At 34.2% G+C, this 15,910-nt stretch overlaps 1 protein-coding gene across 4 annotated transcripts in view; it reads left to right on the top strand.

Moving 5' to 3' along the window:
- Window positions 1-15,910, top strand: part of LOC105492606 (LDL receptor related protein 1B) — a 1,932,714-nt gene that overhangs the window by 1,429,429 nt on the left and 487,375 nt on the right. For all 4 annotated transcript variants that reach the window (XR_011609732.1, XM_011759820.3, XM_011759819.3 and 1 more), the window contains exons 36-37: window positions 12,541-12,675; window positions 13,287-13,416. Coding sequence is in view for 3 of the 4 variants with exons in the window: in XM_011759820.3 (XP_011758122.2) it covers window positions 12,541-12,675; window positions 13,287-13,416 (265 nt within the window). In the remaining variant the exon portion in view is untranslated. The remainder of the gene's footprint in view (window positions 1-12,540; window positions 12,676-13,286; window positions 13,417-15,910) is intronic.

Below are 15,910 nucleotides of genomic sequence, written 5' to 3'. Positions count from 1 at the left end.
TAACTTAATGTATGTGAAAAACAGCACAGTGCAATTGCTTTGAAAACTAAAAACAGTAATTGCGTAAGAAAATGTGAAAGATTCTTTTCATTACCTTGAGAGGAAACAGTTCAAAACCAGAAAATAGAATTTTTTTTTATATATAATTTTTTTTTTATAATAAGTCATGTTTAATGCAAATTCCATTCAGGACACAAAAGCTAGACAAGCATATATTTTTTATTTGATAAAATAGTAATTTAAAAGAGAATGTACATTATCTAAGGTTTCATAACATTGTACCTGAAGGGGATTAAGATATCTAAAATTTTTGAAGTCTGAAGATTTCATTTTATTTACTTGCAAGGATGGAGTTCTTAGTGATTTGTTACCATAAGAAAATTGCCGGCCGGGCGCGGTGGCTCAAGCCTGTAATCCCAGCACTTTGGGAGGCCGAGACGGGCGAATCATGAGGTCAGGAGATCGAGACCATCCTGGCTAACACGGTGAAACCCCGTCTCTACTAAAAAATACAAAAAAGTAGCCAGGCGAGGTGGCGGGCGCCTATAGTCCCAGCTACTCAGGAGGCTGAGGCAGGAGAATGGAATGAACCCGGGAGGCGGAGCTTGCAGTGAGCTGAGATCCGGCCACTGCACTCCAGCCTGGGCGACAGAGCGAGACTCCGTCTCAAAAAAAAAAAAAAAAAAGAAAGAAAGAAAGAAAATTGGCCATTAGCATTTGTATTGATTTGCCCTTGTCAAAAATGAAAGAAACAAACATAATTTATTAGCACTTTATTATTGAATCCTTTTTAATATGTAATATCAGAAATCTGAGTCTTTATTAATCTGCAAAATATTTGAAGGAATGCTTTCAAAAATTGAAAAGAATGGAAAGTTCAACTTAATTCCTATCTGTGCCGAGGCACTGGATGGATTCTGAACTGGCTCTCATCATAGATTATGCTCATCACTCTGGCTGGAACAATTTTGTTGTCCCCTCCTGCTATTCTGAAATTGACCACTTTTAGTAAATTGGTCCTTTATCTGAACTTGGTTTCGTAAATTATTCTTGCACATCTTATCTAATCCAAATGCTACCCAGTCTTCAAGTATTAGGAAAAGCTTCACTTCCTCCATGAAGCAATACCTGATGACCTTCACTGATCTTGCTTTCCTCTCAATTCCTAGAACTTGCATAGCCTTCTCCAGAGGTTTCTTTTTTTTTTTTAAATTAATTTATTATTATTATACTTTAAGTTGTAGGGTACATGTGCATAACGTGCAGGTTTGTTACATATGTATACTTGTGCCATGTTGGTGTGCTGCACCCATCAACTCGTCATTTACATCAGGTATAACTCCCAATGCAATCCCTCCCCCCTCCCCCCTCCCCATGATAGGCCGCGGTGTGTGATGTTCCCCTTCCTGAGTCCGAGTGATCTCATTGTTCAGTTCCCACCTATGAGTGAGAACATGCGGTGTTTGGTTTTCTGTTCTTGTGATAGTTTGCTAAGAATGATGGATTCCAGCTGCATCCAAGTCCCTACAAAGGACACAGACTCATCCTTTTTTATGGCTGCATAGTATTCCATGGTGTATATGTGCCACATTTTCTTAATCCAATCTGTCACTGATGGACATTTGGGTTGATTCCAAGTCTTTGCTATTATGAATAGTGCTGCAATAAACATACGTGTGCATGTGTCTTTATAGCAGCATAATTTATAATCCTTTGGGTATATACCCAGTAATGGGATGGCTGGGTCATATGGTACATCTAGTTCTAGATCCTTGAGGAATCACCATACTGTTTTCCATAATGGTTGAACTAGTTTACAATCCCACCAACAGTGTAAAAGTGTTCCTATTTCTCCACATCCTCTCCAGCACCTGTTGTTTCCTGACTTTTTAATGATCGCCATTCTAACTGGTGTGAAATGGTATCTCATTGTGGTTTTGATTTGCATTTCTCTGATGGCCAGTGATGATGAGCATTTTTTCATGTGTCTGTTGGCTGTATGAATGTCTTCTTTTGAGAAATGTCTGTTCATATCCTTTGCCCACTTTTTGATGGGGTTGTTTGTTTTTTTTCTTGTAAATTTGTTTGAGTTCTTTGTAGGTTCTGGATATTAGCCCTTTGTCAGATGAGTAGATTGCAAAAATTTTCTCCCATTCTGTAGGTTGCCTGTTCACTCTGATGGTAGTTTCTTTTGCTGTGCAGAAGCTCTTTAGTTTAATGAGATCCCATTTGTCAATTTTGGCTTTTGCTGCCATTGCTTTTGGTGTTTTAGACATGAAGTCTTTGCCCATGCCTATGTCCTGAATGGTACTACCTAGGTTTTCCTCTAGGATTTTTATGGTATTAGGTCTAACATTTAAGTCTCTAATCCATCTTGAATTAATTTTCGTATAAGGAGTAAGGAAAGGATCCAGTTTCAGCTTTCTACTTATGGCTAGCCAATTTTCCCAGCACCATTTATTAAATAGGGAATCCTTTCCCCATTTCTTGTTTCTCTCAGGTTTGTCAAAGATCAAATGGCTGTAGATGTGTGGTATTATTTCTGAGGACTCTGTTCTGTTCCATTGGTCTATATCTCTGTTTTGGTACCAGTACCATGCTGTTTTGGTTACTGTAGCCTTGTAGTATAGTTTGAAGTCAGGTAGCGTGATGCCTCCAGCTTTGTTCTTTTGACTTAGGATTGTCTTGGAGATGCGGGCTCTTTTTTGGTTCCATATGAACTTTAAAGCAGTTTTTCCCAATTCTGTGAAGAAACTCATTGGTAGCTTGATGGGGATGGCATTGAATCTATAAATTACCTTGGGCAGTATGGCCATTTTCACGATATTGATTCTTCCTATCCATGAGCATGGTATGTTCTTCCATTTTCAATCAGCATGAGATGGCTCAGTTATATGCCAAAAATGGGTAATATATGTGTGGAGACATTGATCCTCAGGGAAGAAAGGCACAGCATGAATTGGTCTGAGATTTTAGGCCTGTCCCTCCTGTCACAGGCAACCTTCTACAAGAAATGATTGTGCCATAAAAAATATCTTTGTTTCTGTGTGTTATATTGTGAAAATGGTTGGAATGTTGCAGCTTCATCAGTAGTACTAAGCCTTTCTTTTTCATTGCACAACCTACTGAAACAAAAAGAGATTTCACCTAAAATGCAGGTTTATTACTAAATTATTTACTTATGAATCATATATCTTATTACTGTATTAAAGATGATTTAATATATATACACAGATAAAAATTTTTAAAAGATGAGAAATAAAAAAATAGCAGCCAAGATTTTAACATTTTCTTGCATTGTCTTGGATTTTCTTGGTATCCTAGTCATTCTCTAGAGTGTGTGTGCCAGACTTTGAAGTCACTTGTCTATATGATTTGATGTATTTTAAAAAAAGTATCTAATCTTGTTCCAGAAGTTATTCTATGTAGCTTCCAAAAAATGAGGAAAATGCAAGATGAACAATTAAGATGTGAGGAAATGAATACAAAGAGAAAAAGGAGAAAAATAAGATAATACTAGAGATAAAATGCACATATTACACTTCTATAGTTTTGCTAAAAGTTAAAAGTAAATTTTTTTAAATTACAATAACTAGTGCAAAGAAGGAGGTATGACCAACTTCAGAGCTCACAATCTCTATATAACTTACAAGAAAAAAAATCAAGGATTAAGTATCTATGGCATATGACATATATGAACCATATATTTGTCACATGCCAAAGGTGTGACCTTTCAAAAGTCACCTTCTTTAATATATTTTTGGAAGGAAGAAGCTTTGTCATATCACTCCCACATTTTTCAATTGCCATGCAAACAGGAATGTAGCCAGCTTATCAGGAATGGAGGAGAATCAAAACAAAGTAATCTCTCTCTGAGCTGCCTTGTGCTTTGGCTTGATTCATGCATAGATTGAACAGCAGTGATTTCTAAGAGACCTGGTGCCTATATCAGAATCAACTGATGGTATTTAACTTTTTTTTTTTTTTTTTTTTTGGCAAGTTAAAGACTTCCCTCAACTGGAGAAAAAACTAGCCTCAAATCTGATATCCTCCTATAGAAAACCAAGTCAACCTCTCTCTCTTTGAAAATCTCTTTAGTAGTGAACCACTAATAGCAAATGGATAACAATGGGATTGTAAGGGGACGAGGGGCTGTGTAGCATTTCAAAATTGAAATCTCCTTCACAAGATTATTGGCCCTGTTAAATAAAGGTGATTTTCTTCCTATCTGTGCCTTTAATGAGTTAACTAGTAATTCCCCGCCTGTACCCTACTCCTGACTAAGTAGTTTTAATTCTCTGAGTTGTGGCTGCCTCTTTGGTAGTTTAAAACATTCCTCAGGTGATTCTAATAGGTAGCCATTTGAGAACTACTGGATTTAAACTACGCAAACACAAGCTGGTTGCCAAGGTTGAGGCGAATGGCTAGAAAGGGTTTTTCTTTGGAAAATGGCTAATCAGAAAGGGGAACAATAATAAATTGAGATGAAAGGAAAAAGAAGAGGGAGGAGTCAAGGATATGATGTGAGGCTGGGACATGACATGAAACTGCCACTGAATCCCGGTGGCAGGTGTGGTCAGAACACCTTTTAAAATAAAGATAGCTAGTTTTCAGTTAGGAATTTTTATGCTATTATAATAAGTGTCCTTATGGCATGTTTCCAGAAATTCTATTTAACTGTTTGCATTTCATGTTTATATGAATGATTTTATATATCTATATGGGTGGGAGAGTGGGAAGTGAATGAAGAAAAAGGTCTGGTCTTGATATCTGGGTTGAAATGGCACATAACAGGGACAAAATATTGCAGCAAGAAACATGATTGAAAAATGTAGACATGATATGAGAAAGCTTCCTCCAAAAATATATTTAAATGAGTAATTTTTGAAAAAATAGAAGATGGTGGTTTGGATTAGTGTTAACTGTTATATTTCTCAAAATTTTAGAATGGTAAAACAGGTTGCTTAATAAATTGTGAAAGATTTTAGTTCCCCAAAGATATCATTATGTTAGATAAATTAGAGGTATTAATGCATTACATGACCTTAAGGCAGTTTTGTAAATGTTGCAAAAATTATATTCCTGGGCCTACCTACTAAGTTCACTGATGATAAATGACAGTAAAAATATATGAAGAATGCTTACATTTCTGACTCAAAAGAGGAAATTTATGTGCAGCCAGATCATCTGAAAGTGATAGTAAATAATTAAAATCTAAGTAAAAGTTGGTAGTTGTGGGGTGGCAGAGAGAAGAATATTATTTTTTTAATCTCAATAATTAAAACAAGTGAAGATTCTATCAGTACTGTGACTGTATATTTGCTTCCTACCGCCATAAGCTTTTTTTCTATATAACAAACAAAAGTCAAAGATCCAACAACAACAAAATTCTAACAACTTTCTCTACAAGGGAATAAAGACTACATTAACTGAAAATAGTGTAATAGCCACATATAATAGCTACATCCTGTAGAATCCAAATCTGAAGTTTATGAAGAAATTGAAACACACTTTATATAGAATTTTTCGCAAGTTAACACATAATTTTTGGGTAGAGCACCATTGTCTTTATTTTTAAAATATGGGATAGGGTTTAATAGATTCAATAAAATGGCAACAAATAAATTATATAAATTAAGCTAAACATAAACTTGTAAATTTTGTTCTTCATAAATTGGAACTATCCTTAAATTATTTTTTGTTTTGTGTATCTAATTTGAGTTTTGTTTTTTTATTATTATTATTTTTTATAGAGATAGAGTATGCCGTGTTGCTCAGGCTTGTCTCAAACTCCTGATTTCCAGCAATCCTCCATTCTTGGCCTCTCAAAGTGCTGGGATTATAAGCTTGAGCCACTGTGCCCAGACAAACTTGAGCTTCTTAATGAATTTTATATAAACTCTAAGAAAAGATTACTAGAACTTACTACAAAATAATCCATTTATCTACAAAATTTGCACAATTTTCTTAGCTAATAAACCTATGGAAAGTAGGTCTCCTAGATGTCAACCAAATTCTGACCTTCCATGACCTCATTCACCAAATTATCATTTTAGGAACTACGTACAAGAATCAGTCCTCATTACCAGATCTAATAACCAAGCTCAGACCCTCCTGGAAGGAATGGTTTATGGCAGAATGTTGTTTAGTTGTTGTTTAGTTGTTTAGTTGTTCTTCTTTCGTCCTTCCCTCCTTCCCTTCCCTTCCCTTCCCTTCCCTTCCCTTCCCTTCCTTTTCCTTTCCCTGCCTTGCCTTGCCCTGCCCTGCCCCGCCCCGCCCCTCCCCTCCCCTCCCTCCCCTCCCTTCCCCTCCCTTCCCCTCCCCTCCCCTCCTTTCCCCTCCCCTCCCCTCCCTTCCCCTCCCTCCCCTTCCCCTCCCCTTCCCCCCTTCCCCTCCCCTTCCTTCCTTCCTTCCTTCCTTCCTTCCTTCCTTCCTTCCTTCCGTCCGTCCGTCTCCTCTCTTTCACTTTTGTTATAACTCCTCTTAATTCAATAGTCAATAATTCTCAGCCTTTTCGTCTTCAAAATTTTTGCCTTACCCACGCTGCACTTGCTACCGTTTGAATAATAATAATAATAATAATAATAATAATAATAATAATAATAGTAATAGGAGCTGGTGATGTTTACAACAGTTTGATGTTCTCAAAGTTAAGGTTGGATATAATTATTTTTACCAGAGTTGTGGTTGTTTGTCATATTTATTTTTCCTCCCGGATTCTCAGACCAAAGGACTATAGCTTGACAATTCATGAGAACTACTCCAAGATATACACCTTTTATACACGTAATATTCATAAAAGATTCATCAAAAAAGCAAGTGTCTTGGGATTTTTCTCTCAAACGCTCTCAGCATTGATGAAGAAGATGAAATAATAAACTTCCCTTTACTATTTAATAATAGTTTATCTTGCTTTTATTATTACTAATATTACTAATAATAAACATCTTATTATTAAACAGTAAAGGGAAGCTTTACATTCTAAAGTCATTGTTTAGTTGAAGCTGGTCATTTGCCCCTTATCTGGTAAAGTGAGCACTACCAGCCAAGGTAGATAAGCATGTTGAACCAGTCTCTGAAAATAAGAGAATATTCAGAATTTCTGGCTTGTCCAACTGTACTAAGAGGTACTAATGGTTGAATTAGCCAGATATGAAGGGGATGGTAGAGTTCAACAATAATTGAAAAAAGTATAGATTCTAGATTCTTAATTAGGAGAGCATTGAGATCATTAATGCATTAAAATAAACCCTATCTACTAAAGGTATCGCTCATATATCTCAGCAATTCTACCTCTGGGAAGGTACCCAGTAGAAATGACAGTGTATGTCTCTTCTAAGACATGGAAAAGAAAGAATTTTCATAGCATTAGTTATAATAGACAGAAATTGAACATAACCTAAATGTTCAAAATGGATAAATAATTTGTGGCATTTTCACACCATGGAAAAGCAAGATACATTCAACGGAAAAGATGAATCTAATAGTCATAATTTTGAATGAAAGAACAGGCCAAAGAGTACATACTGTAATTTGCCATTTATCAAAAATTTAAAACTAATCTAAGGTACTAGAAGTCAAAATAGCAGCTGCCCACTGGGGAAGAGAAGGGATACTCCCAGAAGACACAGAGGAGCCTGTGGGATGCTGTCAGTGATCTAGATCTTGATCAAGGTAGTGGTTACATGGTTGTGTTCCATATGTAAAAGTTCATCAAACTGTACAGTTAAGATTTATATACTTAGATATGTATAAATTATAAATTACTAAGGCATGACAAAAAGGAAAATAGTTTGCATCAGAAGGAAGTTTCCAGTGGTATGTCAAAAGTAAATCTTTGATCCAATTCAACACATTTGTCACTAGCTTGAATAAAGATGAAGAAAACCTACATATCAAATTTGTGGATATCACAAAAAAGTTTCATTGTGTAATATATGATTTTTTTAAATGTCAACAGGCAGGATCCATGATCCCGTTTAACAAGCTGACATTTAATAGGATAAATGTAAAGTCCTATAGTTCAAAAAGAAATGTGACATAAAAGCCATGAGTAGCATGTTCTGGGAAAAATCATATGCTTTATCTTTTTTAGAATCAGACAAACAGAGCTAATTAAAGTGAGCAAAAACTACAGGGGAAAAGGAAGATCTTCATAACAGCTAACATAGGACTGTACATTGAGATACTATATTCCCTTTATGTGAAAGTAAAAAATAAAATCTTAGCCTTAGAAGATCATACCTAGAAGAGATCCTAAAGGTTATCTAAATTCTGCCTTCTGTTATTTAAATACATAGATGTAGTTTTTACATGCATATATTTATATTTTTATTCAAATTTATATATGAGGAAAATGGGGCCTGAAGAGAAAAAGTAACTTTGTGAAATGTTCATGGTAAATGCAGAACCGTGACAAGAACCTAGCCCTAGACTCCTTGTTTTCTACCCTGTTATTTTATCTTCCTAGTGTGCTGGTGATTATTTTAGGACAGAGCATCACGGTGAGCTTATATATTATATTTTATCTGGCATTTTTTACATATTTATGCTGTTTTCTGAAATAGAATGTACATTTAGGCCAGAAAACCTAACTCTGAATTTTCTAGGACCTAAAAACCCATAATAATGCAGAGTAGAGTGTTTTCACAACAGTTGGTCAACAAGTGTTTGTTAATTAATCATAAGAATACAGACAAAGGTGAAATAACTTTAAAACACTTTTATTTCCCTTTTCTTATTATCAGACAGAACCCTGCGTTATTTAGTCTCTAAATACTCAGGGAAAACTTTTCTCTCAACTTAAAAAGCGTAATATTTCTCATTGTCCAAAGGTCTTTCCCTTGTTTTACAGATAAATATCATTATGGCAATATATGGTTTTCCCTTTAATTCTGACTTTAATTATAATTGTAATGCACAATAACTGGCTGCTGATTTCCCGATATGGTCCTTCTTGAAAATGACTTCAAAGACTCATATTTGTCTTATTATATCTGTAGAGAGGTAATTATAATTGTTATTATCTTAAATTACAAATTCTATTTTCCAATCCTGTGATTATATTATATGTTCCCAAATTACCATATATCTTAAGATAGTTTATTTTTAATTTTACTCTAGAATGTAAACTGTGTGCTTATCAGGATAGTGTCTGTTATGATCACCACCATATTTTATGCCTACAATAATTCTTAGCACAAACTATGAATTCCATAAGTATCTATTGAATGGAAGTAATTAAAGTTAAGAAATATATTTGGAAATAAGAATCAGGACACAGTTCTGAAAATCTTCTCTTTCTATCTTTGCTTCTGTCTGCATTTTGTATCTTTACAGTTTGTTGTAAAATGTTATCCTCTTTTAACTTGATTCTTTTCCTAATTAAATCATTCTTTACCTAATTTGTGTTTATTTTGCAGATGTTCTGAGATATTAGAAAACATGTTTTCCTATGTTAGTATTTTGTCTAGTGTGTGTTTGTGCAGGTACACAACATATATGTGAAAAAAAATGATGAGGAAAAGGGATTTGGGCATCAGTTTGTGATTTAGTTCTTCTATACTCTTGGTTCTCCTTAATGCATCATCACATGATTAATTTACTCATGAGTTTCCCAAATGTACCTAACAGAAAGGATACAAGAAAATGTGTTAGTTTCCCAATGCTCTGATCTCATGGTCTTCACCATTTAGAGGTAGCCTCAGTATTACAAAGTGTCTATAGTACATGTGACCATATTGAGAAAAGTTGGGTCAGATGCAGTCCTTATCCATGAAATATTTAATGGTCTAGTTCTAGGAAGAAACACAAAAATGCAATTTCAGTTCAGTGTGACAAAGATATGATCAAGACATCATGGTGTATATGGAAAGGAATGATTTATGATAATATATTGACTAAAATTTTGCAGCACTGACAAAGCTATTAGAAAGTAATATGAAATGAAGAGATGCCTTTTTTTTATTGTAAAGATTGTCCTGATTTTCTTCTTTGAATTCCTGCAAAAGTACTTGCCTGTATGGCTTACATGCTGCTCATCTTACTCTATTTCTGGTTCTTAGCCATTTCTTCATGTACATACCTTCTGTTCCTTAATGAGCTAATAAGCATTTTTATGGCAAGCAATGTGTTTTCTTTGTATCTGCCTCCCAACCAGTCTTTATTCAGCATATCACATTACCTTATTACCCACTAAATGCTTACTTTGAGCTTATTATGTGTCAGAAAGTATTCCAGATAACCAGGGATAAAGCAGCAAACGAAATAAAGTACCAGCCCTCAAAGAAATTACATTCTGTGAGACAAAAGAGAAACTCAACAAACAAACCAACAAATATATAATGTGTTTGATAATGATAAGTGTTATGGAGGAAAATACGTTTTGGTAAGAGGGAATAGAGCATGGTAAAAGAATAATTTTTATAGAATAATCAGGAAAGTTTCAATAAACGAGATATTTGAGCTAAGACAGCTGAGATATCTTGGGGAAAAACATTCAAGACAAAAAAAAATTATGCGAAGACTCTTGTACTGAAGAATATTTTCTTTTAGGAATAGGAAGATCTGTTACTAGGGATGGGTAAGTGAGGGGAAGAGTGGAAGGAAATCAGGAGAGAGGGTTGGAGGGAGTTGATAGATCATGAAACTCATGAGGAGGAACTTTAATTTTACCTTGGATGAGATGGGAAGTGACTAAAGAGTTTGGTGTGAAACAGCGGAGAGAAGTTCTTATTTACATTTTTTTCTTGTGGAAATGTCTCCATTCTAACTTATTTATATTTTAGAAGTGTATCTGCAGCTATACTTTTCTAAATGGCAAAGCAAGACTCATATGGAAAGGGAAGTACAGGAGCAAAAGTGGTAGCTAGGCAACCAATTAGAAGGCTGTTGCAAGACTTCAGGTGATAGTGGTTATTGGTTTGGTTACAACGTAAGTAGTAGATGGTGTGAGGTGGTTGGATAATGGATATGTTTTGAAAGAAGAAAAAAGTGAACAAAAATACTTGGTAATGGATTAAATGTGAGAGTATCTGGTGATTGATTGGAAGTGGTGCATGTGCAAACATAATCAGGACAATCCCGATGTTTTTAGTCTAAGAAACAGAGGATGGAGGTGCCAACTATCACACCACCATGGAAAGGGGAGTTGTCAGGCTGAAGACTTCAAGAGAAGCATGTTTCATTCAGAATTTGTCCATTGTACATCAAGAGTGCCTTATCTACAAACAAGCAGAGAAACAAAGGAGACAGTTGGACATACGGGTCTAATGTTTAGGGAAGAAGATTAGATTCAACATGCAATGCTTAATATTTATGCAAAAATAAGACTTATTTCTGTTGATTCATTTCCTGGTTCAATAATGAAAAAAATGTTAATTGATGCTTTTACAAAATGAGAAAATCCAACAAATCCTTGCTTCCCAGACATATATTTGGATAGGGTGTCTCTGATGTGTCTGACTTAACCATTGTGGAGAACAAGGACTATTTGCACTCTTTTCCTGGACTGGTAAAAGTAAAGACTATATTTCATTTGAAACAGAACCTCAAAGCTTGTTGATAAATGGATTTATTATACTAATTGCATTTTCTTTATTTCCATAGTCTGTCAGTGTGCGAGAGGGAAATTTTATTGGTCTTAAAGGATTTGTTCTTCAAATGGCCATGTAGGTCGCAACACAAAAACTTACTTAGTTGCTGGCAAATTTATTATTTAATGATTCGTCCCCAGTGTCTTTCTGGTGGCTGTGTTTAAAATCATTGGTCTATAATTACTACCTTTTATGCATATGCATGCACATATATTTCATTTATAGTCTTTAGACACATTTTTCATTCAAGTATTCAAAAAGTACTCTTATTTAAAGACTCTGTGATCACATAGAACAATCTTCAAGTATTCTTAAGCTCATTTGGACAATGACAGTTTGAAAAATAATGTAAGGGTCTTGTAGCTGACATTTGAGAAACTCATACCTTAGAAGGAATAATTGGATTGTAAGGCATTTTAAATACTTTGTACATTCTGAGTGGCCTTATGCTTAAAACACTCTTGATATAATTGAAATGCTCGTATGTTTCTTTCTAACTTCTCTCTACTTTGAGGTTTTGTGGAGTTGATTATCCCTAGTAGTATTATTTTTAAAAGAAGATTCAGACACAGGTATAGCATGAAGAGAAAAATTATGGTCCAAAATAACATGGTTTGGAATCAAAGTTGCAAATTCATGCAGGATAAGGATTTATTGAGTTAAGATAAGTAGAGAAATTAATAAAAACCAATAAACAATGCAATAGATTATTTCCATAATTTTCAAAAAATACTTCAAAAATCATTTGACTGAAATATAGGTTCTTTCATGTTTTCATGCTTTTTTTTAAACTATTTGTATTAGTAAATTATCCTGAAGAATACTTAAAATCTAGTGTACCCAGGATGATATCCTAAAAGATACAGTTACAATATGATCCTAACACCTATATTGATACCTTTTATAGTGTGTATGTATATATTTTTTTTCTGTGTCTTATCCATAGAAAATGATACCATCTACTGGACAGACATGGGCTTCAATAAAATTAGCCGAGCTAAAAGAGATCAGACTTGGAAAGAAGATATCATTACCAATGGCTTGGGAAGAGTGGAAGGGATAGCTATTGACTGGATTGCTGGTATAATCCATGGCTTTTTATCTTTTTGTTTCACACCTATTTTGTTAGGGGCTCAAAATGCTTCATAAAAAATCTTTTCTAACTCATAACAGTGTTTTTTTTTTTTTTTTTTTTTTTTTTTTTTTTTTTTTTGTACTTCCAGCCACAGGGGTAAATAGTTTCTTTTGCTTTTGGCTTCGCTCCTTCTAATGCTTTTGAGCCTTTGGATAAGGGTTTTTATGTAGAAGTAGATTATGTAGTGTTAACTTTGCCCAAATCTCCTGAGAGCTCCATAAGGCAGGTAAACAAAAGTGTTAGAAGTTCTCTTTTGCCTGAAGTCAGTAGAAAGTTAAAATAAGTCTTTTCTTTAGGTAGGAGAAGTTTCAACTTCTTTTTACCATGTAAATATATCATTATATGGTTTAAACCAGAGATGTGTGAGATTAGGATTGAAAGTATTTGCATATTAGTTTATTTACAGCTTTCTGCTTAGGAAACACTTTTAAAAAGAATGTAGGAAGTAAACAGTTTCTTGGTAGTTATGTGAATGCTCAGAAATTTAATTTTAGTCATAACAAGTACATTTTTTTTTCTCAAAACTGTATTATAAACACCTCTATTATTTCTCCTAGGTAACATATATTGGACAGATCATGGTTTCAACTTAATTGAAGTTGCAAGACTCAATGGTTCTTTCCGTTATGTAATTATTTCCCAAGGCCTGGATCAACCAAGATCTATAGCTGTGCACCCAGAGAAAGGGTAATTTTAAGATTTACATATATCTTCCAAGTTTTAAGTGAGTTTCCTAAGTTTTGTTGAAAAAAAAAATTAATTACTTTTAGCTGTAATGTCTGAGACAAAATCAAGAATATCTTACCTAAGCAGAAAAAAATGTTTATATTCACTTTGTTCATATAATTTAGTGCATATTTGATGAAGTCACATTTATTGTAGATTTCTTTTATGTGTGTGTAAATCCAAATAAAGGCACCAACATGATTCTAGATTCCCAATTTAAAGCTCTTCCCTAGAATTGTTTACATAATTAGGTGTTCAGTTGTGTATTGAATGAGTAAAATAGCCATTTGCTAGGCCTCCTTGCTCTCCAATATTTCTAAAATTTCCATGTTTATTCATATGTCTGTGGTTGTCAAACATGTTCATCTCAAACATTTTTTTCTTCTCCTTTTTTCTTTTTTTTTTGTTTTGAGTTCTAAATAAGTATAACTATCTGTTTTGACATTTTCATTTGGATGAAATGTACATATATAAAACTATACATATATAAAACTGAAATAAATTTAATCTGCCACCAAGTTAGGCTTGGTTTTTCTTCTAAATAAGTCTATTACCAATCCACCACTCTCTATCTTTATCTTTACCCTAATTAAATTTGATATTATCTTATATACTAAATAACATCTTAGTCTGTCTCCTAAACTCACCAAAGCCTAGAGTGATTTTTTTTAAATATACATCTGCTTATTTAAAGTCTTTCAAGAATTTTTATTGCTTTATGTGTAAAGTCCAAAGCCTCTGTTATGATCCTTCTTAATCAGACTCTAATAATTTTTAGTCTGAAACTCCTGTTACTGTCTTTTTCCTTTCTCAGTCTCTGTTTGTCTTCTCTTAATTTGTAAAATATTTCTTATTCTATTCCACTTCCAGCCCTTGCCAACCTCTCCCTTTTACCTGCAATGCTCTTATTCTATTTTTAAGTTGTTAAATTTTATTTGACCTTACTTGGCTTTGAAAATAGTTTAGATTGTTGTATGGACCCATAGCACCTAGTATTTTTATTTTATACATTATGTGTACTAATATTTATTCATTTACCTGGTAGCTATATGTGTTTTTGTTTGTCTGTTTTTGAGACAGACTGGCATTCTGTTGCCTAGGCTGGAGTGCAGTGGTGCAATCACAGTGTTGGTATTACAGGCATGAGCCACTGTGCCTGGCTGTAATAAATTATTATAGCCTTAAAAGATAAAATTTGACCAATTGCTTGACTGTGAATCATTATTCTAAGGCAAGAAGGAACATAGTTTGAAAGCTATGCAATCCCATAGATATACTGGAAATGGATGTTTAGTTTGTTTCTAATAATTTCTTTGCTTCATAGTTGCAATAAGTCGATTTATATTGTATAGAACCCTTTGTGTCTGCCCTATTATAGATTCATACAGCTCAATTTAACAAGCCTCTTGCTGCTACATGTCAATCTGTGAATTTCCTTTCATTTTTTATTCAAACCTATTATAGACCCTTAAGTTGATATTCCAGAGCTTCTTTTTCTTAAGTACTTCTTATCTCTCCACATCCATCTTAGCATATGACTATACCTACTTGTCTTTAGCTTGATTGAGAGCATTAGGCAAAAGAATCTTCATATACTCTAGTTTTTATTAATTTATTCAATGAACATTTATTGAGTGCTAGGCACTGTGTGCCAGGACATGTCAGCATCCATCCATGTCATCCTCAGCCTTCAATTCAATACATCTTGACAACATACTAGTACATATGAAAGACACTTGTAGACACTGTGAAGTATGCTGGCATGAATAAGATGCTGCCTCTATTCACAGTGAGTTTTCTGTTTAAACTGAAAATTTAAACAAGTACACATTTCAGTTAAAGGAATAGCGTCACTTTGTAAAGACTTATTTTCAGGCACAATAAAAAATTGATCAAACTCAAATTTAAAGCTCATATCCAAATGTCATGTTGAAGTAATAAGTTTCATAAGACCACTATAAAATTATCTTGGGTTTAATGCAAAAAATGATAGCATATAATTAGAGCAGGTAGTAAAAATGAGGGTGGTAGCAGCAATAATAGTGACTAGTAGAAGTTTTATGGAGGAGGTTAGAAGGAAAAGGAGGTTTCTGAGATGGGGTAGGTATATATTGCACGAAGAAGAAATAGAATAATTAAATATTTGGTAGTGGCAAAGCAAAAACCATCAGCAAGAGTATAGGTACATGAGTTACACATAGGGAAGAGCAGGTGATGTGGCTGGAAGAAAACTTGGGTCCATATAATTGTTGGTAGGACTCCCTATATATTTTTTAAAAATGTCGGGGTCATGCCTTCTCCAGTTTACCAAGTGAACTCCAAACCAGTCCTGGACCCTCTCACCTCAGCCTTCTCTTGGTCTCAAACAAAACATAGAAGCTAAGATCAGAGGTGTGATGAGAGTTTATTGAAGTTGTAACATTCTTAAATGTAAAGCATCCTTAAGAATGGTAAT

This window comes from Macaca nemestrina, chromosome 11 (genome assembly GCF_043159975.1).
Source record: "Macaca nemestrina isolate mMacNem1 chromosome 11, mMacNem.hap1, whole genome shotgun sequence".
Taxonomy (NCBI): domain Eukaryota; kingdom Metazoa; phylum Chordata; class Mammalia; order Primates; family Cercopithecidae; genus Macaca; species Macaca nemestrina.
Note: the sequence above shows the minus strand (reverse complement) of the source record. Positions and strands in the feature narration are given on the sequence as shown.